Source organism: Protopterus annectens, chromosome 7.part0, assembly GCF_019279795.1.
Source record: "Protopterus annectens isolate FY-2018-M chromosome 7.part0, PAN1.0, whole genome shotgun sequence".
NCBI classification, from domain to species: Eukaryota; Metazoa; Chordata; order Ceratodontiformes; family Protopteridae; genus Protopterus; species Protopterus annectens.
The window spans coordinates 418,426,280-418,450,531 of record NC_056739.1 but is presented as its reverse complement, the minus strand read 5'-3'; the positions used below and the strand labels follow the sequence as shown (position 1 = coordinate 418,450,531).

At 45.6% G+C, this 24,252-nt stretch overlaps 1 protein-coding gene across 1 annotated transcript in view; it reads left to right on the top strand.

The window, feature by feature from the left end:
- Positions 1–24,252, top strand: part of SRRT (serrate, RNA effector molecule) — a gene marked incomplete in the record, with an annotated part of 984,080 nt that overhangs the window by 239,552 nt on the left and 720,276 nt on the right. Inside the window, 1 exon segment of the mRNA XM_044077005.1 lies at positions 11,488–11,764. Coding sequence (XP_043932940.1) covers positions 11,488–11,764 — 277 coding nt within the window.

Below are 24,252 nucleotides of genomic sequence, written 5' to 3'. Positions count from 1 at the left end.
TATCAACAGCATATTATTGGACTGCTTAAACAGAAAATTGTTATTTCCTGACTGTAGAAAATAAAGATTTACAGGATTTATTGCATTTTGCTGAACAAGTTGGAAAACATACTTTGCAACGTAGTTTTGATTCTTTAGAGGCCTCCTGCAGTGCTGCTGTTACTTGGCCTGTGCTTAGAAGGCATGCTTGGCTTAAGGAGCAATCTTTGCCTGATCATGTTAAAGCAAAATTGCTGGATGCTCCTTTACATCAGGACCATCAGTCTGGCAATAAGGTTGAAAAAGTTGTAATAAATATGGAAGATCAAGCTAAATCTATGCAAACTGTTAAAGATTTCTTACAAGTGCAACCTCCAAGATTTAGTAGGCACTGGCCTACTAAGAATTGGTCTTTTCCAGCTCTTTTCATATCCTCTCAAGCCAAACCCAGACACTCCAAAAAGTATCAGGTTTCAGTCCCAAGGGACTCTCAGAACTAAGCAATGGGGGGCCTCCACTTCCAAATCTGGAAATAACAAGACACCCCCTATGGTAAACAGTCTCAATGACTTCCTTTTAAAATTACCAAGCACTTACCTTTTAGCCGCCCCTATAGGGGAAAGATTGCTCTTCGTGCAAAGAACTGGGAACTCATAACCCAGGACAAATGGGTTTTAAATATAGTGTCCCAGGGATACAGATTTCATTTCCACATGTTGCCAACACCAAACGGGTGGACAGACCTGCCCCCAAATCAGTGGGCAGAGGCTCAGAAACCAGTACTTTCCCTCTTAAACATGGGGGCTATTCAACCAGTACCAGAAGAGGAAAAGGGACAAGGTTTCTATTCCAGGCTCTTTCTGGTACCCAGAAAAGAGAAATCATGGCGTCCAATTCTGGACCTGTCTGCGCTAAACACCTTTCTGGACATTCCAAAATTCAAGTTGCTGACTCTTCGCCAGTTACTTCCTCTGCTAGGCAAAGATGCCTGGTGGCAACTTTAGATTTAAAAGAAGCATACCTGCACATCCCAATCAGGGAATCTTGCAGAAGATACCTACGCTTCAAAGCAGGCTACTTGCATTATCAGTTCTCTGCACTGCCCTTTGGCTTGTCTACTACGCCCAGGGTATTCATAAAGTGCCTTGCTCCAGTTATTGCATTTTGCAGGCAAACAAATATTCAAATATATCCATACCTTTACAATTGTCTAATTCAGGCAGAAAACCAGGGCATGCTTCTAAATCATCTGGCTTTTGTAAAAAGGGTACTGACTTGTCTGGGGTACACCATAAACGAAAAGAAATCACAACTGGTACCCTCTCAACAGATTACATTCCTGGGTGCAAGCTTGAATACAACTGGCCCAGATGGCTTTCCTCACGCCAGAGAAGCAAATTCATTTGTTAACTTACTTCAGACAAGTGGCCATAAAAACCCTGCTATCTGCAAGACAAATACTGCAAGCCTTTGGGGTTCATGGCCTCCTGCATTCTTCTAATTCCATATGCAAGACTGCATATGAGGAAACTACAATGGTACTTAAAAAGTCTATGGAGTCAACATTGTCATAGCCTGGAAACAATGATTCCTATCATACTTTGCCTACGCCTGGAATTCCTATGGTGGGCAGAGGCCTGCCACCAAAACATGGGACTGCCATTCAGACTACCCCCTGCCGCCCATACCCTAACTACAGATGCATCAGACTATGCATGGGGGGCTCACCTGGCAGGGAAGTGCATTCAGGGCAAATGGAACCCAAATCAAATGCACCTACATATCAATTAAAAAGAAAATGCTAGCTGTACAGAATGCTCTGACAGCCTTCAAGGACTACATTCTTCCAGGACGACTAATGGTAAAGACGGACAACACCACGGTTATGTGGTACATAAACGGGGAGTACATATTCTTACCCCCCTCTGCAGACTAGCCATGGCATTGTGGAACACAGCCTTGAGCTACCAAGTGCACTTAGAAGCTCAATTCGTGCCAGGAAAATTGAATACACTGACAGACGGACTAAGCAGAAATCTCATGGACCCACACGAGTGGAAAGTGGAACCACGGATTTTCAACATGTTGATAAGCAAATGGGGGAGCCCAGACATAGATTATTTGCCTCTCCTCAGAACTACCAGTTGTTGGACAAGTTTTTCACAAGGACTCCCCACAAAGAAGCCTGAAAAGTGGATGCTCTGTCCTTCAGCTAGAAAAGCCCATCAGTGTACGCATTTCCCCCTCTGCCTCTGTTCTCCAAAGTTCTGCTAAAAGTCAAACAGGACAAACCAAGAATGATTTTGATTGCTCCAGACTGGCCACGCCAACACTGGTACCCACTCCTGCGCTGTCTCACAAATATCTCCATGGCACCTGCCTCAGACCCCTTTCTTGCTGTCTCAGCAGGAGAACCAAATTATGCATCCTCCGCTTCCAACATTGAACCTTGCAGCCTGGCTAATCACTTAAATTCACCATGTGAGAGTGTTCAATCTCGCCGTTTGTTCTTACACACTGGGGTTCGGAGCCGATCCTCGGCTCAGAGTCGGCCGCATAGCAAAGCTCTGCATCTTAGAGAAGCTCGAGACCAGGCTATATCCCACAATCCTCCCTGCCATTACTCAGATCTAGTTTGCCGCTGCAACGGGTCACATTGCTACAGAGAGCTCGGACCAGAGATTTTGTTAGACAGATAAGATAGTCTTTTTTTCTTTCTTTCAAAAGTTATTATACTCCTATAGTTTTTTGATATTTTATTTTTCTATACTGTAGTGTGTGTGTGTATATTATAGTTAGTTTTTATAGGTTTCCCTTTGGGGCCTACCCTTACTTAACTGTAAATTCTCTTAAACTTAAAACTATTAAACTTTAAATACCTCTTCTTTAAGTTTACTGTTATGTCTGAAAAAGCCAAGTCTGGTTTTAAAAGGTGTCAGTGTGGACAGAAAATGTCCATCACTGACCACCACACTTCCTGCTTCTACTGTCTTGGCTCTCTCCACTTGCAAGAGGATTGCTCTGTCTGCCATTCCTTCAGTGGGAGGGTCATGACAGATAGACGCAGGAAACTTATTGATAAGGGGGCTTCTTAAGCCTGCCTTCCAAGAGGCCTTGGACAAGTCTGACCAGGCTTCTAAGTCTTCGAAGGGGTCGAATATGTCGGAGCCCATGTCATCTGCTCCGAGTACATCTTCTAGAGTTCGTTCGCCGGTTCCACAGACTTCGGGACCGAGCGTCGAACGTTTGTCTCTCACTGAGCCCCAGGTCTTGGAACCGGTGTCGGAACTACCGCCACCGTCTATTCTTCGGTCGGTGCCATCTTCGGCCCCTTCGACCCGATCTTCCAGACCATTATCTGATACTGATGTGGATCGTGTCGTGCAGAAACTTATGGAGAACACGGCCCTTTACAAATTGATTGCAGTTTCCTCCCAGTTGATGTCGAAACTAGAAGGCCTTCCTTTATCTCCAACAGGTCCTCCTTCGAGACCCATCCAGTCTTCGGAGCCGGAAGAGGATGAGCCGATGATAGTGGAGCCCTCGGTGCCGAAACCATCCATTGCATGATCGACACCATTTACCTCGACTCCGTCGGAACCGATAGGTGAGTCGCGGAGTCGACGATCTCTCCTTGGTTCCGGTACCGAGTCGTACTGACCTTTCGGTTCCGACTCTCCCTCTCGCAGCCTCGGCCCAAATCGGCTCGGCTCTGTCCTCGGGGTCGAGACCCATGGGCCCCGTGTCTCGGATTCTTCCATGTTCTTCGGAACCGTGGGAGTCCTCGACCCGAGGTTCAGGGGTTTTTGACCTTATGAGGAAGGTTTTGTTTACACAGGCAACCACTTCATCGGACCCTCCCTTAAGGAGCCGCTCTCTGTTTCTGTTCCCAAGACGCATCCAAAGCGTGGAGCACCATTGTCTCGGCCATCCCTAGAGGATGCCCCCTGTTCCTCGGAGGCCTCACCGGAATCCCCCTCCGATGAGGTCCCGAGGAAAAGATTGTGCAAGAGGAGGCACTTAGACTCCCCACAGGAATCTCTAACTTCTGACACTGACTTGGATGAGTCACAGGGGTCCCCAAAATCCCCCTCCGAGGATGTCTCATTTGCAGACATCTTGGAGATATTAAAACAGAGGGGTGATTGGCAGTCAATAGCCCCCAATGAGTATGAGTCGGTGTTGCTGAAGGCATTTGGTGCTCAACCTTCTACCTCCTGGGTTACTCCGCCCTTCGATGAGTTAATGGATTTGATTGCTCGAAGGGCGTGGGAGACACCGGATACAGTGGAACCGGTCCCTCAAAAACCAAGTAAATTTATTACTGCTCCCCAGGACAAGACCTATCTCACAAAAGGAGTCCCGGTTGACGCTATGGTGGTGGCCGCAGCCACTACAAAGGAGATGTCGGAGTCTTCCTCTTCTGTTCATCCTCCTAATAAGGATTCTAGGACTAAGGACAGATGCGGGAAGCACATTTTTAGTTCAGCGACTTTTTCCATGCGTTCGCTAAACTATTTGACACATTTTACACGACTACAGAGGGATCTCATCAAGGAGCTGAGAGATACCCTCCAGGGTAACACAGATGCTGCTGTTTCAGATAAGGTAACAGCACAACTTAACACCCTTACCTCTGTAGTGAACTCGTTCATGAGGCTCATCTCGTATGCGGCTGAAGGGTCGAGTAGGGCCGCAGCTTCAGCGATTGCTCTACGAAGACGATCCTGGATGCAGCTGTGCTCTTTTGCGGAAGCCTTCTTTCGCCAATGCCCCCTTTGATGGTGCCACTCTTTTTGGGCCCAAAGTGAGAGAGACATTAACTCGGTGTGAGCAGGAAGGAAAGACTCTGTTGGCTGTCGGAGTCCGTTTTTCCGTTCCATCCAGACCGTACCCCAAAGGGCAACAAGGTGGAAAAATGTGGTTCCGTATTACTCCGGGATCTTTCCAGGCTACACAAAGTGAACCCCCCCCCCCAGAGGCAGGGGGGGGCAGACATGGAAGACGCCGCCCTGGCGGCAGAGGGGGTCCGCAGAACCAAGGCGACGGGGATACTATCCCTGGTAAGCCTTTCCAGCACTCCTGAATGGGGGCTCGACTGTCCTGCTCTGGAGGCAGTCGGGGGTCGCTTGGCTTTATACCCACAGGCCTGGCAAACTCTCACCTCAGACTCCTGGGTAAAAAGCATTGTAACCAGAGGATACAAAATACCCCTTATGTCAACTCCACCCCAACAAAGAAGATCTCCAGATGTGCCACCCCGTCTGCGAGGCCAAGCAGCAATAGAAATTTCAAAGCTGCTCAAAAAAAGTAATTCAGCCAGTCCCGGCAGACCAAAAAGGATCCGGAACTTACTCAAGGTTCTTTTTAGTTCCGAAAAAGACAGGTGACTGGAGACCCATTTTGGATCTCAGCAATCTCAATACCTTCGTGAAGAAGGAAAAGTTCCGGATGGTCACGCTTCAATCGATCCTTCCATTTTTGCAGAAGGACGACTGGATGTGCTCGATAGATCTCAAGGATGCGTACTACCACATCAAGATGGCCAGAACGTCCAGAGATCACTTGCGCTTCTGGCTGGGAGCCAGTCATTTTCAGTTTCGAGCCCTGCCCTTTGGGCTCACCTCAGCCCCCAGGGTATTCACCAAATGCATGGCAGTGGTAGCGTCTCACTTGAGATGTCTAGGATTCCAGGTGTTTCCCTATCTGGACGACTGGCTCCTCACCGCCACCAACGAGCGTCTCCTCATACAAGCAAGAAACTCTACAGTCAACCTTTGTTCCCAACTAGGGATTTCCATAAACTTCAAAAAATCTGTCTTACTGCCCTCACAGCATATTTCATTCATCGGAGCGGACCTAGATACATGCTTAACATTGGTAAAGCTCCCTCAAGTAAGGGCTTCATCCCTCAAGGAACAGGTTCTTCTTCTTCTGCTGCAATGCAGGAAAGCCCCGGCCAAATTGGTGTTGAAGGTTTTGGGACTCATGGCAGCGTCCCTGATTGCGATTCCCATGGGAAGATTGCACATGAGGCTCCTCCAATGGCTGCTGTTCACTCAGTGGTCGTTCCAGCAGTTACCCCTAACGTACGAGATTCTGATAACAGATTCTTGCAAGCGAGACCTCTCATGGTGGGTGTCCAGCCAGGATCTCACTATGGGTCGTCCATTTGTTCTACCAAATCCGACGGCCACTGTAACCACGGATGCTTCCCTGATAGGGTGGGGGGGACTTTTTCAGGGAAGAACAGTCCAAGGGGAATGGTCCAACATCGAGTACAACCTGCACATAAATGTTCTGGAAATGAGGGCGGTGTTCTTGGCGTTGCAACACTTTCAAACCCTCCTACCTCTAGGAACAGTAGCAGTTCAGACAGACAACATGTCTGTAGTCTGGTACATAAACAAACAAGGGGGAACCAGATCTTACCCATTATGCAGAGAGGCCATGAGAATTTGGCAATGGGCAGAGTCCACGGGTCGCTTACTGATAGCAACGCACATCCCGGGGTCATCCAACGTCATTGCAGACAGGTTGAGCAGAGCCATCCTGTTACCTCACGAGTGGTTCCTCAAACTACAAGTGGCGGAAAGAATTTTCCGCAAATGGGGCCAGCCTTGCTGCGATCTATTCGCCTCCCCGATGAATACCAAATGCAGAAGCTATTTTGCCCTTCTTACCCCCTCCAGGGGATATCCCCAGGGACGCACTGATACACGATTGGCCCCCGGGTCTCCTATATGCATTCCCACCTATCCCCTTGATTCCCAAATTTCTTCAGAAAGCCATGAATCTGGAAAGGACAATTACACTCATAGCCCCATTCTGGCCTCGACAGATATGGTTCCCCTTTCTTCGAGCCCATCAAACAGAGGAACCTTGGATCCTGGACCCAGTACCAGATCTACTGACACATTCGTCGGGAGTTCCTCACCCGTCTCTTCTATCCCTCAAACTAGCAGCTTGGCTGCTCCACTTCCCCACCTAGCCAGGTCTGATCTACTTTCTCCGGCAGTTCAGCGCATTTTGGTTGCCTCTCATAAGGCTTCCACCACAAAACTCGACAACAGTAAATGGAAACGCTTTGTGTACTGGGCATCTAGTCAACACTTGGACCCCCTGGTTGCTCCTTTACATAAAGTTCTAGAATTTCTTTCCATCCTTTTCCACAAAGGAGCCTCTACTTCCACACTAAGAGTGCAGTTGGCTGCCATATCCAACTTTCATGTTGGTGAGGACGGTTCTTCTATTATGTCCCACAGGCTTTGTAAGGCTTTTATGAAAGGTTCCTTCCATCTTCGACCGCCCGTCAGAGACCCTTTATTCCCATGGAATTTAAATTTGTTGTTGTCACAACTAATGTCACAACTAATGTTACCACCCTTCGAACCAGCCTATTCTTGCCTCCTGAAGTTTCTGTCGTGGAAGACTCTTTTTCTTGTAGCGGTTACTTCAGCTCGGAGAGTGTCAGAGCTGCAAGCACTGTCAATTAAACCGCCTTACTTAATTCTTCACCCAGATAGTTTCTTTACGAACAAATCCATCCTTCCTTCCTAAGGTATGTTCTGTCATAAATATTAATCAGTCCATTGAACTCCCTACTTTCTTCAAGAACCATACCAGCAAGTTGGAATATATGTTGCACAAGTTAGATGTCCACAGACAACTCAGATTTTATTTAGACAGGACTAAAGACTAAAGAAAAACAGATCAACTTTTTGTTGCATTTGCAGACTATAAAAAGGGCATGGCAGTTACAAAACGTACGCTTTCCAAATGGCTTACTGATTGTATAGCCTTTGTGTATTCTAAGTCAAATCAGGCCTTGCCCACCAAACCAAAAGGCCATTCTACTAGGTCCGTCTCCACTTCCTTGGCTCATGCAACTCTCCTGCCTTTGGACACGATTTGTGCAGCAGCCACGTGGTCTAAACCACATACTTTCATCGCTCATTATAGGGTTGACAAAGCCTCCAAAGACAGGACATCTTTTGGTTCCACTGTGCTCAGGAACGTTCTTCCATGAGTCACTCAGGGTGATGGAGCTAGGGACGCTACCCGTGTGTAAGAACAAACGGCGAGATTGAACACTCTCACATAAAGAAGTTATGTTCTTACCATAACGTTCCATGTGGAGTGTTCATCTCGCCTTTGTTCTTACATTCCCCCCCCTTCCCTCCCTCACGTGTTTGGAAGAACGAGTAGGACTAGAGTCTGGTCCACATGTCTTTACCTCTTCCGGGTATATTTCGTTACCCTTAGTTAATTTGTTAGTGAGAATGGTGTCTCTAAATTTTTTTTGAGGCAGTATGTAGCCTTAGGACTTCAGGGTTATATGGTTTGCTTGCAAACTAGATCTGAGTAATGGCAGGGAGGATTGTGGGATATAGCCTGGTCTCGAGCTTCTCTAAGATGCAGAGCTTTGCTATGCGGCCGACTCGGAGCCGAGGATCGGCTCCGAACCCCCGTGTGCAAGAACAAAGGCGAGATGAAAATTCTGTGCCTGGAACCAATATTTAGGGATGAGCACAGCAGCGCTCAATTTACCTCAGATTTTGCAATACAAGGGCCTGACTTTTTCCACTATTAAAATCCATGCTTCAGCTATTTCAGCTCACTGTAACACAGAACCCACCCCTCTTCTCTCATCCCCTGCTCAATCAGTATTTCAGAGGGGCAAATAACTTGCGACCACCCAGGAAAGCTCCTACCCCTGTCTGGGACCTTAACTTTGTTTTGGAGAAGCTCGCTCTACCTCCTTTCGAGCCAGCTGCTACTGCAGACTTAAAATTTATTTCTTGGAAAACAGCATTCCTTTTAGTAATCACTTCAGCTAGAAGGATATCTGAATTACAGGCCCTTATGGCAGTGGAGCCTTTCATCATCTTTCATGTGGACAGGGTATCTCTGAGGACCAATCCATCCTTCATGCCCAAGGTGGTTTCCAGTGTGGCTCTTGATCTGTCCATTTATTTGCAAACCTTCTTTCCCAATCCACAGAACAAACGGGAACGGATTCTGCATTCCTTGGATGTACCCAGACAACTAAGATTTTACTTGGACAGGACTAAATCTCGAAGAAAAGCTGACCAGTTGCTGGTAGCGTTTGCTGCAGGGGCAGAGGGGAAGGCTATTTCAAAACAAACCATTTCTAAATGGATAAGCCATTGCATTAATTTCTGCTATAAGCACCATGGAAAACCTATCCCCCAGGGGATCAAATCTCACTCCACCAGGGCTGCATCTACTTCTGCAGCCTTTCTCAGAGGTGTTCCTACCAGGGATATTCTAGAAATTGCTACCTGGAATTCTGTACATACTTTCACCAAGCATTATCAATTACCAATTTTATCTAAATCCAGAGCTGGTTTTGCCACTGCTGTCTTGCAAGGCCTTATAGCTGGCCCTAATGCTGTATAAACTCCTCCTCCCAACCATAGCTTTGGGAATCTACCAAAATGAAATGACCAACAGTGAAACACGAATAACATAGTAGAGTTGTGTACCCTTACCATAAATGTAGATATTAGAGTGTATTCACTGTTGCAGTCCTGGTTACCCTCCCTACAGCCCCCTACTTTTCTCTAGCTATACCTCTACTTTTGTTTACTATGCTTAAAAGCCTTTTTGATGTATTTGCTTTTGGTTGGAGGTATATTTTTGTGTTATTTAATTTTACTGGCTCCCCATTAGGGGGCCACCTGACATCTGGGGCAAGAAAAACTGATGTAATGGCGTTGGCTGCATGTTTTATACCCCTGATGACCTGACGTCATGGAAGAAGGGATCGCAACCGACGCAGGACCCAAGACTTTGTTAATCAGGCCGACTGAGGGCAACTTGCCAGCAGATTACCCAAATGTAATGACTGCAACAGTGAATACACTCAAACATCTACATTTATGGTAAGTGTGCACAACTGTACTTTTGTGGTGATAGCTGGAAAAAACAGTAACCAGTGCCAACAGGAAGGAGGTTCTTTTACTGATAAATCAAATAGAAATTGAGACAGAAAGCTGACAAAATGTGGGGAAAAGTTCCGAATGATACTCTGGAAAATGGAGAGAAATGTGTAGTGAATAATGCAGTACTCTTGTAATTAAGTTTATCGGAGCTCTTTGGGGAAGTAACTGATGTAAAAGCTTGTAAAGATTGGTGAATCCCTCTGCTTTGAGAAGGTAATTGAAAAAAGCAGGGTCTAGCATATTCTAACCACCTAATGTTCAAACTCGTCCTCCACTTTTGTGTTTCTTCTCTGTAAATACTCTCTCTCTACCCTTATTGTATTCCTCCATTCATTAATTACCAAAAGTGCGTATAAAACATATCTGGTTATGCTACTCTCCCTTCACTGCTTCCCTCCTCCTCCTCTTTACCTTTTCTCTCCGGAATTTCTTCTGCCCCTTATAGAATATGCTTCCTGCTCTGTAAAAATATAATTATATTCAACAAGTTTATTTAGTTTAATTTTGAAAACATTTGACAGTTAATTGTAGTGGTTTTCTGATAATTATTAATACTTTTACTCTGTGCTGTAATTAAAGCTGTTTATAGTGTCAAATGTGCCCAGATTAGCAGATTGGAAATTTCTATATATTTAAGTACATACAGAGCTTCTGTCTCCAGGCCTCCTTTGAAAAAGAGTGGGATTCTCTTCCCAGTTGGGCTATCTCTGTAAACAAATGTTTGTGTTCTCCATAGTCTGTGTGAACATTTTATGCATTTTTAAACAATGAGGGATATAGTACTATGAAGGATTGCCAAGTTAGGATGGTGAAGTATTAGTTGATATACAAAGCTGGAAATTTTTGAAAAGGGTATTGTCAAAACTGTATGCCAGAAAAAAACGTGTCCAGGGGTACTACAGGGCCATTATTGTGAAGTGACAACTGAAATTATGGACAACCTTAAGTTTCTTACTAGTTATTTTTTTAATTTGGTCCAACAATAGTTTGCCACTTTTAAATTTTTGTTTAAAAAAATGCAGTTCAGATTTTAGGCACTGGTTGTTGTATCTATCCATTGTGGTAGTCCATATCATATCACCATTCTGTTCAATGTGCTGCCAAATCCACCCATCAGAATAATGAAGGCTGTTTGTTTAAAAAATGTGTGGACAAATGAGCAAGTCCATCAACATTTGATTTTAAAGATATTACAGAACTGAGTAATGCATTTATTGACTGTAATCCCCTGCATCCATATTTCTGTCAGATGAAAATCTACGCACACTGTATATGTTTACCAGACTTTTTTTTTGGGGGGGGGTGAGTGTGGTGGTCCTTTTTGGAGCATAAACTCAAGCAGTGCTCTATTTCCTGTTTGAAATGTTCCTTTACACCAAGTGCTGGCAACAGTGGAATTTGAATAAATTTAAAAGGAGTGATGTAAGGGGAACAGCCCTGCATAATCTAGGTGTTTGGGAGCATAACTTGTTTCAAGGCAGAAGTTCTTAAAGTGAACAGAGTAAACAGCTGATTGTAAATCCGTATGTTTTATTTGTAGTCCAGCAAAAAGCGAAAGAGGAAGCGTAGTGGAGATGACAGCTATGATGAAGATGGAAGCGCATCTGAATCAGATTCTGATTCAGACTCTGAAGAGGAAGATAAGGTAGAGACTGAGAAAGACAAGATGGACACCATCAAAGAAGAAAAGATGGAGTTGGATGAGGAGGAGGAGGAGGAGGAGGAGAAAAAGGACAAGGAAGAAGTAAAGGAACCAGAGGACAAGAAAGAAACTGAAGAAAAGGTGGACATCGAGGAGAAGAAAGACAAAGACACAGGTATGCTATGGTCTATAGCAAACGTCTCCAAAATACATTGTTATATTGGAAATGTTATCCATTTTCTTTAACCTGTGTTTAAGACTGAGAGCATTTGTACATCTGGTTATAGGTAGGCTGTATAGGTTTACATATTTTATTTTCTGCAAGCAGCCCAGTTAATTGTAAAATCATTTTGATGTGATGAGTGTAAACTGCTTTTTTAAAATCTCCCTGTTGAGAGATGCCAGTCACTATAAAATGTCATTTAAAATGTCAGAGCGATAGAGACTGTGCAGTGACTTCCATCTTCAAACATCCGGCTATTCAACTTTGTGGTGCTGTCCAGTTTACCTCTGTTTATGAGTAGTAGTTATAAAGCTGCTTGAGATGAAAGAATTCTATACTGAGTACTTGGCAGTAACCCCAAAAAACTTTGTACGTGCCACAGTAATGGCTGATGTATGGTAAAATTGATAATGCAGAGGTGTCACTTTGTGACATGTCAGCAGTTTCAGTCTTTCTGCATTTAACTCCATCCTTTATATTGTTGTGGTTGATCTGCTGTAACTAAGCTACTTTGAACAAAGCTGTGGAGTTCTTATAACTCTCTAAATACCTTGCATAAGTGCACTTCGTTCTTTAAAAAATGTCTTTAATGTAGTTAGTCAAAGAAGGTTTATGGGAGTTCTGGAAAATATTTTTTTTCAAAACTCAGTTATGAATTTCTCAGAATACCTTTCGGGTGGAAGTGTTTTGTCAGGAGGAATGGGTGTTGTGTAAGTGAACATAAATGTATGTAGAGATAAATGTTATGCCCATGTTGTTTTCCTGCTACATATATACAACATGGCCAGCCATTGTGGAAGAGCCAGAGTAAGTATGCCAATGACTTCTCAGTCATGTCAGCAAACTCTTCATAAGTACCGCTGAACTTTAAACACTAAAAGGTGCTCTTTCTACTACAGTACTGAGACTTTGAGATTATGGATTTGCATGTGAATGTATTAAAAAAAAAGTAACAACTTGGATCTCTGTCCCTAAATCTGCTGATGTGTGTTGCACTCTGTTTCCTTACTTCCACTGTTTGCCTGCTATCCAACTGACATCAAGCTTTCTTATCTCCCCCAAACTAGCTGACTCTATATTCACTTCATAGCAACCTTTTTCCTGTGCAATGTATGCTTGAACAAGATGAGATTGCTTTATACCCAAAGTGGTTTGTAAGCCAGACTCTCACTCACTGTAAGTTATAATTGCAGAAACTTTTTATGAAGTCAGGAGTGTAATTTTATTTAGTCCTACAGCAAAACAGAGCAGGACTGCACATGCTGATAAGAGTGGGAAGCATTACAGTTGAGAGTATTAGCTTCTCCTGCTGTTAGCAGATGGGAAATGCTGAACATACATTATTGGCTTTGGAAACTTTGCTTATTTAGTAATGTACAAATCTGGTTTAAAAAGTTTTAAAGTCTTTTTGATGCCTGGAGCTTTTATAAGATAGTTGCAACAGCCCTTAAGTGAATAATTAACAATGAGTTGTGGTCAGTATTGCATCACCAAGAAAATTACACAAATTAAGTGAAGTTGCAATGCTGATGAATAAATTGTTATAATTAATTGGAAGTTTAACTGTTTATTTAAATAGTTTGATTTAGACCTTTCTTTGTGCTCCTGCAGAACATGGATAGTCAAAGAACCAGTAGCAATAAAATATTTAATTTGCTGTTTTCCTCTCTCCTAGGTCTCCAATGTAAATAGTATCTTCTAATTGGGTATTGATAAGAGTGCATGCAGAAAGATCACTTTCTCTAGATTAAATCTGAAAAGATTAAATAAGAAAATTATTTTTTGCAGGGGGAAGTGACACCTGACCTCATGTAGAAAAATAGGGTTGTGGGTGGATGGTTTTAAACCTCCTGCATCCCCACATCCCTTCCAGTGATATAACGCACAGTGGTGCAGCAGTAGCATTGTCATTTCGCAGAAAGAGGTTCTCCGGTTCATTTCTCAGCTGGAGTGCCTTCTGTGTGGAGTCTGCATGTCCTCCCTGCATTCGTGTGGGTTTCGTCCATGTGCTCCGGTTTCCTCCATTACAAAGATATGCATCTGAAGTGCTTCTTCCCGGGCCTCCACTGAAAATTGGCTTTGTTCCAAGTTTGACTTTCCCCTGTTAATAAATGTTAAATAAATAAATATACCAACTCAAGATCATCCAACAGCAGGGTAAAGATAAATTCCTAAACCCCACTGATATGCAGTCTCCATGGAGAGCAGGCAGAAAAAGAATTCTAAAAGGCACTCTCTCTCCAGACTATAACTATATGTGTATGAAAGTAAACAGGCTAATTATTGTACATTTTATTGCAATGAATAAATTCAAATATTTAAGTTGCATTGTCAAGCATGCTAGCACTGATAGTTTCCCTAGTAGAACTAACAGATGTGTCAGGCTAATGTTTATCAAGTAGACTCTGAAATGGAACTTCAGCAAGTGGTAGGGGATTGGAGGTGACTACTTTTCCATGGAAGTAGTCCCTTCATTGAAGTTTGTTGAACCTTACTGGTGTTGCAGTACAATGGGGACCAGAGAATATGCTCTCGCCCCATTGTAGTGCAATCTGATTAATAGTGGGTGTGGGGGGGACCAGCACTGGTTTAGTTCCCCCCCCCCAGTTATTTATGGATTGATGTTTTGTAGTCTGCTTTGACATCCAAGATTTGTGTCAGCATTTTAGAACAATGGTAATTTGCTGTGCTTCTGGATTTGGAATGCAAAACTGAAGGCACACAGGATGATTATCAAGTACAGACAGTAGTCATAGGAGCAGATGGGCTTAAAGTTGAGATAGAAGGGAAAGCAATGGAATAGGTTAACAGCTTCAGGTATCTTGCAGGTGTGGTTGAGAAGGGAAGTCTGAGTCAGGTCAGTGGTAAAATTAGAGGTGTTGCAGCCAGTGGCACAAGGTGTCTGAGTATACGATAGAAAAATACTAAAGAAGTTAAGGTAAGATGTACAAAACAGTGATGTGACTGGTGGTTCTGTATGATGCAGAAACCCTGGACAGTGAAGACAGAGCCAGATAAGAACCTTAATGTAAAGGAGATGAAGTGCCTGAGATGGATGGTACAGGTGTATACAGTCTAGGACAGACAAAATGACATCACCAGTTACAGAAATTGTCAGAGAACAGATTATGGTGGTTTGGTCACATATTCATAAAATTGTTTTATAAACCAGGCTCAGGAGAGACAGGAAAAGGGCAGACTTGGGTCATCCAACCAGGAAATGGATAGATGGTGTAAGTGAAGACCTGATGTAGGAAGTAACACGGTAGCAGCTGCTGTGGCATTTGTGGAGTGGGCTCCTGTCCACGGTAATCCTGCCTTGAAAGAGTTACAAAAGGAGATACAGTGAGCCAGCCATTTAAAGATGGTCTGTTTTAGAGAGGTTTGGCCGTCCTACTTTTTGCCAAGGCAATGAATAGTTGGTCTGATTACCCTTCTGCTTTAGCCCTTTTAAAAGTAGTCTTGGTAGTCTGCTCACATCCAGTGCGTGTAAACAAAAATAAGTGTGTTCCCCCATATCATGTGGGGTAGGATATGACAGAGTGGTTTAATAATGATTTAGAGACTTTTCTCTCAAGCTGAACACAGGTGGGAAGAGTTATCCTGCCTTAGTGGAATGATAGAAAAGGATTGCTTGCGTATGACAGCCTGCAGTTCCAGTATCCTTCTAGGAGCTGCAATGGTCACTAAAAAAGGTATTTTCATATCAAGTTTGAGTGGTGCAGCTTTGGCTATAAGGGTGGCAAAATTAACTTCACTGAGACAACTGAGTTCCTGTGGTGCAGATTAACTACTTAAAGGGCCTGAAATAGAAGACCTCCCCCATTGAGGAACCATTTTTCTAGTAATGGAAAATTAGAGGGAGTGTCCTAATGTAAGCAGGCCAAGACTGCACAGATGTGCATCTTTACTGAAGCTTAAGACAGTCCTGAGTTGTAAAGGTCTGACTAGTATTTCAACATTACACATACTGAAGATTGCTTTAAGGTCCAGTTCTCCTCCAGCACTAAAGAGAATAATTTATATGCTGCTGCATTTGAGTTCTTGGTCACCATTAACTCATTCCCTTCAGTGGAGCTCTTTTGAGTTTGTACTGTTAAGTAGGTGTGACCTGAACTTTTTTTTTTAGTTATCACCTCATAATTCAAGGAAATGTTTATATCTAGAGCCATAAGTGTTACTAGAAACTGTAAATGATAAACTCTTCATCACAAAGTAACCTTTACAGTGGTTGTTCAATCCTAGGTCTTAAACTGGATTTTATAAGCCACAGTAATCACAGTAAATATGAATTATGTGGTGTTACCATATAGCATACAATATCTCCATAATTCATAAAACACATACACTGCTAGCAGCATTTTCTTCATACAGCTTTGAGTTCTCATAAGATTAAACAGGTCTGTGTTTCTTGATTGTTGAGATACTTAAAGAAATATGAAAATTACTACAATAAAAATAGTATGCAAATATTCAGTATCTCTTTATCTGTACTGATGTCAAACATCAGTACAGTTGAGTTTGCCATTGTGCAAGCTTTAAGACGAAAGCTTGGGGTAGTATGGTTCTGGAATTAATGCAGATATTAGCAAGCAATATTTTATGCTTATAGGTGTCAGATGTAAGTGCAGAAATGCCTGATGGTATGATTAGGCTGTAATCAGTTAAGAAAAAAATGTACATACATGGAAAATGTACCTAAAGAGCATGAGAGAGTGCAGCCTTGGGTCTTCATGGTGGGTTGCATCAGCGATCCCTTATTTGGGTCAAGCAACCCACATGCATGTAGCAGAACAGGCAGTGTCTTTGCCATACTCTGCAGGAGGGAAGTATGAACAAACTTTTTTGTGGCCCATCCTCCTCCCCCTGTATTGTGCTGTGTTAAAATGTGATGGGAGGAAAGAAAAGGGTCCTATATCTAAATAATATAGTGGGCCAGCTGCACAGACTAAGCTTATTTATCTGTGATTCAGACAAATGAATTCCAAAAAGGCATTACTACAACAAACTCTTCAGCTTGTTTTAGAAATGTTTCACCATAAAATTTCTCATCTGCTTCATGGACTGAAGCCCACACCTTCACTTTTGGAAGTATGAAGTATAGTCTTGGAGATGGGGCACATTTTGCCAAGCTTGTGCTAATTGCCCTACCTCTCATGGTGTCTAATATTGTTTGGTGTTTTATCAGTTTATGTATTGTTAGTGACCCTCTCCAAAGAATAGTGCAGCTGTATGTTTACTTTACTTAGCCTTATTAACAGGTAAAGCTTGTCTTCCAGCTTTCCCCATTTTGTATGTATGTATTTGTTTCACCCTGCTCATCATGCCAAGTCACCCCATTCATTCCCCATCACTGAGGTGAGTGTTGACTCCGAGAGGCCATCGTACAAATGTTCTCTCGCTGTTCAGTTGTTTTCTTCACCCCTACCCTCCTGCCCTAACTACATACACTGGTTGATACACTTGGGAAAGATATGCAGTGGGCTGTCTGTGGAGGACGTCCCCCACTTCTCCAAGGAGTGTTCCCTCAGAGCAGCCTTGTCAATCCCCATACTGCATGACCAGTGACTCTATCTGGTCTTCACTAGGAAAATTGCACTGATCATTGTGCTACTAAGTGCATGCGAATCCCTCTGACCCCCTAGTAGAGAAATTCTTCCTACTCCTCCACTCCACCTCTTCTCTGCCTGGTTCCACCTGCAGTGAGGCGGCTGATTGAACCCTCAACTCAGGTCATGGTCAGCGCTACGTCCCTCTGCATCACTGAGCCCAGGTATGATTCTTTATAGCTATTGTTATGCTTTTCCATAGTTAGAACAGTTTGCATAAGTTCTGCTATTTTGGTTTGTTACTGAGATTCTGCCACAAGTGCACTTCCCATGTGGGGTTTCTTGGCTTGGAGAACCAGAGTAGTCCGTGCCAGCACTGGATTTATTTGGCTGTATTGCCCCACCTGTATACATACTTGGATAAGAGCACCATGGGTTAGCCTTGGCAGGGATAAAGGTACAGCTTGACAAACCTGTCCAGGTATAAGTGTAGCTTGACAAATCTGTCCAGGGTAATTTTCATTCTTGACTGTGAGTTATGTCTTCTACAGCTGTACTTAACTAAATGCTTTTTGACTACATTACAATGAAAAATTAGTAATTATTTGATCCAAGATTGTTGCAAACTTTCTAGCATTTTATCTGCTAATAAGTTTATAACTGCTTTGATGTACCATTTTATCTTGAGTAATTGTGACTGTTTTATTTTAAATGTTTTTGCTGTACTCACCACCACTTGAACTGAATGAATCGAGTGGGAGGAAAATGCACTTAATTGCTAATTCTATTGAGTCAGCTGTGCTTTTCACTTATGGTCAGCAGTGCAGGTTTCTTCAAGCCCGCAGATCCTCAAGTACAAACAGCGGATCTGAAGTAGGCAGACTTCATTCGTCTGCAACCTGTGGGTATCGGATCCGATCTCGGATCCGAGCCGGCAATTCAAAAGCTTAGGCTCCGAGCTCCTAGCTCCTCCCTCTTACCCATAACCCCTTGCCAAGCCCTGACTGACCTCAGATTTCGTTTGCCGCTTTTCAAGAAGCAACGGAATTCTAGAGCTCCTGGCGTGGTTTGAGATAAGTGTAGTTTTTCTGACAGGAAAATTTTTCAAATTCTCTATTTTTGTTATTAATATAGTTAGAGTTGTGTGTGGTTAAGGCTTTCCTCCCTCTTTAGTTAATTTTTCTCGGGTTTTCGTAGTTTGTTTGTGTGTGTGTGTGTTTAGGCCTTAGGTGTAATGTCTGAAGCCCCTAAGGCTGTTTTTCGAAATGTACCGAGTGTGGCCATAAGCTGTCCCCAGCAGATGGCCACACTCAGTCTTGAAATGCTTGGGGGTTGAACACCTGTCTTCTGGTTGTACCATTTGTGCAGGGTTCAACCCCCGGCTTTAAGGGAACGGAGGTCGAAGTTGGTGCTGGCGGGTCTTTTACCCCAGATACTGCTTCGCCTCTGCCCTCCAGTCAGCAACCTGTTGCTGTGAGTTCTCCCCTCCGGCTGGGACTCAACCTCCCTTAAAGTTGCCGGAGGGGAAGGATTCTTCTAGGGAGAGACAGAAGGAGAGGCACAGGGAGAAGCACCACAAGAGGAGAGCGAGCTTCCAGTTCGGCTCCTCCATCTAAGCGGGCTTCCCTGTGCCTTCTAGCTTTCCTCCTCCTCGGCTCCACTCCCCTCGGTTCTCTCCTGGACCCGAGGAGGAGGAGGCTAGCCCTTCCAGGAGGTCACCGAGACGGCTCTCTAGGTCCGCCGGTGGCCTCCTCTAGATCGACCTTTCTATGAGCGAAGCTGATATGGACCGGATGATGAGGAAATTCATCCAGGCCCAAATGCAAATGGGAGTGCTCCTAGCCCCCCCCAACCGGGAGGGGCTTGACCCTTTTCACCCCTTAGCTCCTTCTCCGACCCATACCACGGGTTCGAGCTATCGGCGCCATGCAGATTTGGATCCGGGGTGGGTCGGATCCGATAGGTCGGCGCACCTCGGATCCGTCCCATCCTTGAGTGCTTGGGTGCCGGACCCGACCTCTCGGAGCCGAGGCCGAGCCTCGGATCCGAGGGAGCTGGTGTGTCTTCGGCTCCGTCCAGGTCGGAGCACACTGGTCTCGTATCCGACGGTTTCGGCTCCGACTCCGATCCGCACGCCGGATCCGAGTGGGGGTCGGCTCGGGCTTAGAGAAGCTGGCTCTCCCTCGGCTTTCAACGTTATGGAAAGGGCACTGTCGAGGACATCTGGACCCCGGTCCCTGCCACGGCTCCATCCGCACTCCATTGCAGTTGGGCCAGGCCCCCACCAGCCGGTCCCAGGGACAGCCCGCCTCGATGTCCCAAGTGGTTCCCTTGGAACATCCATCTGCTGAAGAGTACTCCTCGGACAGCCCCCGATGAAGTACCTCGGAAGCGCAAGTGCAAGAGGAGGCACATGGACTCCCTGAGTCCGTCACTGAAGACACGGACTTGGATGAAGGGAAGGCTCCCTAGGTCACCCCTGAGGACGTCTCATTTGGAGACATCATGGAGATGTTAAGGATCAGGGGGTGGTCTGCCCCAAGGCTTCTTCGGACGAGTCTGTGTTCTTGGAGGCATTCGAGGGGCCCTTCTACCTCTTGGGTGTCCCCTCCTGCTGACCCCTGGTAGATCTTATATCTATCAGGGCGTGGAAGGATCCGGACACCATTGAGCCTATCCCTAAGCGCCCGGACCGCATTCTTTCTCCTCCATCAGACCGCACCCACTGGAGTAAGGGTCCCCCAGTAGATGCCATGATGATGGCTGCAGCCACGAAGAGGGAATTGGCCCAGGAGAGTCCCTCCGTCCATCCTCCGGGCAAGGAGTCCCGTTCGATGGATCGCATTGGGAAGTGAGTTTTTAGTTCAGCGACCTTCTCCTTGAGAGCGCTGAACTACATGGCACATGTCATTAGGATGCAGCGAGATCTGATTAAAGAATACGCTGCATCTCCCCGAGTCCATCTCGAGTGAGGATAAACAGGTTTACTCCACCCGAATGGCCACTCTCAGATCTGTATCCAATACATCTATGCGGCTGCTGTCTCATGCTACTGAGGGAGCCGCTAGAGCCAGCGGAGCAGGCCTTGTCATGAGGCGACAGGCCTGGCTCCGCCATTGTGATTTTGCTGAGCCCTTCAAGGCGACCTTCGCGAATGCCCCTTTCGATGGTTCTGCCTTGTTTGGCAAGACTGTTCACGAGACATTAGTCCAGAGCGAAAAGGACGGGAAGACGCTGTCTGCCGTCGGAGTCCACTTCTCAGCTCCCCAGAGGTCCTTCTCTAAGAACCAAAAGGGACAGAAGAAGATGTGGTTCCGGAAGTCGCAGCAGTCCCAACCTGCTCCGGATAACCAGTCCTTCCGTGGCAGAGGAGGACGGGGAGGTCGTCGTGCCAGAGGCAGGGGGGCTCCTGGCAATTTTGGGTCCAGAGAACCCTTCTCTGAGAGACCCACGCAGCAGCCCTGAAGGGTTGCCCGGCTGTCCGTCTCTGGAGGCAGTCGGGGCGGTTTCGATGCACCTGACTTCTTGGGAGTCCATAACAACAGACAGTTGGGTGCTTCGACTTATATCCAGAGGATATTCAATACCCCTAATCAAGATTCCCAAATCTCGCAGCCTCCCAGATGTTCCACCCGACCAAAGGGAGGCGGCAGCTCTCGAAATCGAGCAGCTGCTAGGAAAAAGAGCCATCCAGCGCCCCCAGATCAAGCCGGATTAGGTTTTACTCCAGGTTCTTTTTGGTGCCAAAGAAGACGGGGGACTTAAGACCAATTTTAGACCTTTCCCTGTTGAACCTGTCAGTAACCAAGCAAAAGTTCTGGATGGTCACCCTGCAATCTATACTCCCCCTTTTGAGGGAGAACGACTGGATGTGTTCCATAGACCTCAAGGATGCGTACTACCACATTCGGATGGACAGACGATCCAGGAGGTTTCTTCGCTTCCGGCTGGGAGCCAGTCATTATCAGTTCAGGGTCCTCCCTTTGGTCTCACCTCAGCCCCCAGGGTGTTTACCAAGGTGTTAGCGGTGGTAGCGGCCCACCTGAGGCTCCAGGGATTACAGGTCTTTCCGTACCTGGACGACTGGCTCCTGACGGCATCATCAAGGCATCTTCTGTGCTCAGCCAGGGATTACTTCCTTCAACTAGCACCAAGGCTGGGCATCACGATCAACTGGGAGAAATCTTTTCTGGATCCAACTCAAATTATAGATTTCATAGGAGGAAGACTAGACACCAGATCAATGCGAGCCTTCCTCACCCCAGACCGTATCGCCAGCCTGAGGTGTCATGTGACAGCAATCCTTCAACCTTCTCCAACTGCAGCTTCGGTCCTGAGGGCCCTAGGTTCTATGGCGGCAGCTATCCCGCTTCTAATTCATGCCCGTTTACGCATGCGGGTTCTTCAATGGACCCTTCAAGTTCAGTGGTCTCCTCTTTGTTCGTCTCTAAACGCTCCGATTGCGGTCAGCAGAGCGTGCAGGGACTCCCTTCTGTGGTGGCTTCTTTCTCCGGAGCCCCTAGCAGGAAGACCTTTTGCTGCATTTCCCGAGCCACAGTGACCACGGACGCTTCTTGCCTCGGGTGGGGGCATTCTGCGGAAAGATTGTCCAAGGCACGTGGAATCCCACAGAGACGTCATTGCATATAAATGTCCTGGAAATGAGGGCGGTGCTCCTAGCGTTGCAAGCACTTCACCACGTTCTTCCTACAGGGACTATTGCGATTCAGACAGACAACATGTCCGTAGTCTGGTATATCAACAAGCAGGGAGGAACCAGGTCTTCCTTTGTCGAGAGGCCATGAGAGTCTGGGAATGGGCAATTTCCACCAAACGCTTTCTGATAGCAACGCACATTCCGGGAAAGTCCAACATCCTTGCGGACAAGCTCAGTCGCACCATCCTTTCTCCACACGAGTGGTCCCTCAATCTTCAAGTAGCGAAGAAGATTTTTGCCGTTTGGGGCAACCCTGTTGCGATCTTTTGCTTCTCCCTCAAACGCCAAATGCGACAATTTCTTCGCTCTGCTTCCCCACCAGGGAGTTCCCGAGGATGCTCTGGTGCATGCTTGGCCTCCCGGTCTCCTTTATGCCTACCCTCCACTTCCTCTGATGCAGAGGTTTCTGCAGAAAGCCAACAGTTTGGGGAGCAGAATGATTCTCATTGCCCCATTCTGGCCTCGACAACCTTGGTTCCCCTCGTATGGTCTCACAAAATCAATCCACCATGGATTCTGGATCCAATTTGGATCTCATCTCTCACCCTCTGGGATTGCCAGTTCCCAATGTGCGGATCCAGAAGTTGACAGCTTGGCTGCTCGAATACCAGCATTAATTAGGACTCGGTATCTCTTCACCGGTCAAAGCCATTTTGGTGGCTGCTCATAAACCTTCCACCAGACAGGTTTATCGGAGTAAATGGAAGAGGTTCTCTATATGGGCAGGACAGAGAACTGTGGATCCTTTTTCAGCACCTATCTCTGCGGTGCTAGATTTTCTAACAGACCTCTTTCATCAAGGGGCCAGTTCTTCCACGATTAAGGTGCAATTGGCGGCTATCTCGCATTATCACATTGGCCAGGACACAGCTCCCTTATGACAGCGAAATTATGCAAAACCTTTCTCAAAGGAGTTTTTGTTAAGGCCTCCAGTCAAGGAGGTTGTACCGCCTTGGGACTTGTCTTTAGTCCTGCAGGCCCTTACTGCTCCTCCCTTGAGCCTGCAGCTTCTGCTGATTTAAAATTCCTTTCCTGGAAGACTGCCTTTCTGGTAGCTATCACTTCAGCCAGAAGGGTGTCTGAGCTTCAGGCTCTATGTGTCAAACCGCCTTATCTTTCTTTCTTCCCTGATAGGGTGTGCCTCAGGACCAATCCATCTTTTCTTCCGAAGGTCTCTTCTGAATCCAATATTAACCAGTCAATCAATTTGCCTGTCTTTTCCCAAGTATTCAAACAAAGGAGAATACAAATTGCATTCATTGGATGTTCATAGACAATTACGTTTTATATTAACAGGACAGCTGGCCACAGGAAATCAGATCAGCTGTTCGTCTCCTTTGCTAAATTTGCTCTGGGTAAAGCAGTGTCTAAAGTCACTCTATCTAAATGGATTGCTAATTGCATTCTGCAGGCATATGACACTTCAGGCAGACCTGCTCCTCAGAGGGTTACGGCTCATTCTACTAGGGCAGTTTCTACGTCAGCCGCCTTTAAGTCCCGTGTTTCGTTGGATGATATCTGCGCGGCAGCTACTTGGGCCTCGCCTCATACTTTTATTTCTCATTACAAGGTGGATGTTGTTTCTAGAGGAAGAGCATCCTTTGGCTCAGCGGTGCTCCGGAACATCCTTCCATGACGGCCGCCCAAGATTCAGGTAGCTAGGGACTCTGTCCCACAGGTTGCAGACGAATGAAGTCTGCCTACTTCAGATTTAGAAGTTATGTACTCACCATAGCGTTCCATCTGAGTAGGTGACTTCATTCGGATGTAACCATCCTCCATCCCCTGACCTTTATAGAGCGAGTATTTATGCTGTTTTAGTATACTGTGGTCAGTATTTTGAGGCAAACTCAATCTGAGGTCAGTCAGGGCTTGGCAAGGGGTTATGGGTAAGAGGGAGGAGCTAGGAGCTCGGACCCTAAGCTTTTGAATTGCCGGCTCGGATCCGAGATCGGATCCGATACCCACAGGTTGCATCCGAATGAAGTCACCTACTCAGATGGAACGTTATGGTGAGTACATAACTTCTAATTAGCTCTTGAATCCATCAGTCTGGACTTGGGAAATTTTCTGAAGAAGTGCATTTTGATGGATGAAAGTGCCAATCCTCTGTTCATAATTTCATTAAAAAGATCAGGGAGTTTGATGGTAGTTTTGCTAATACTTTTTTTCCT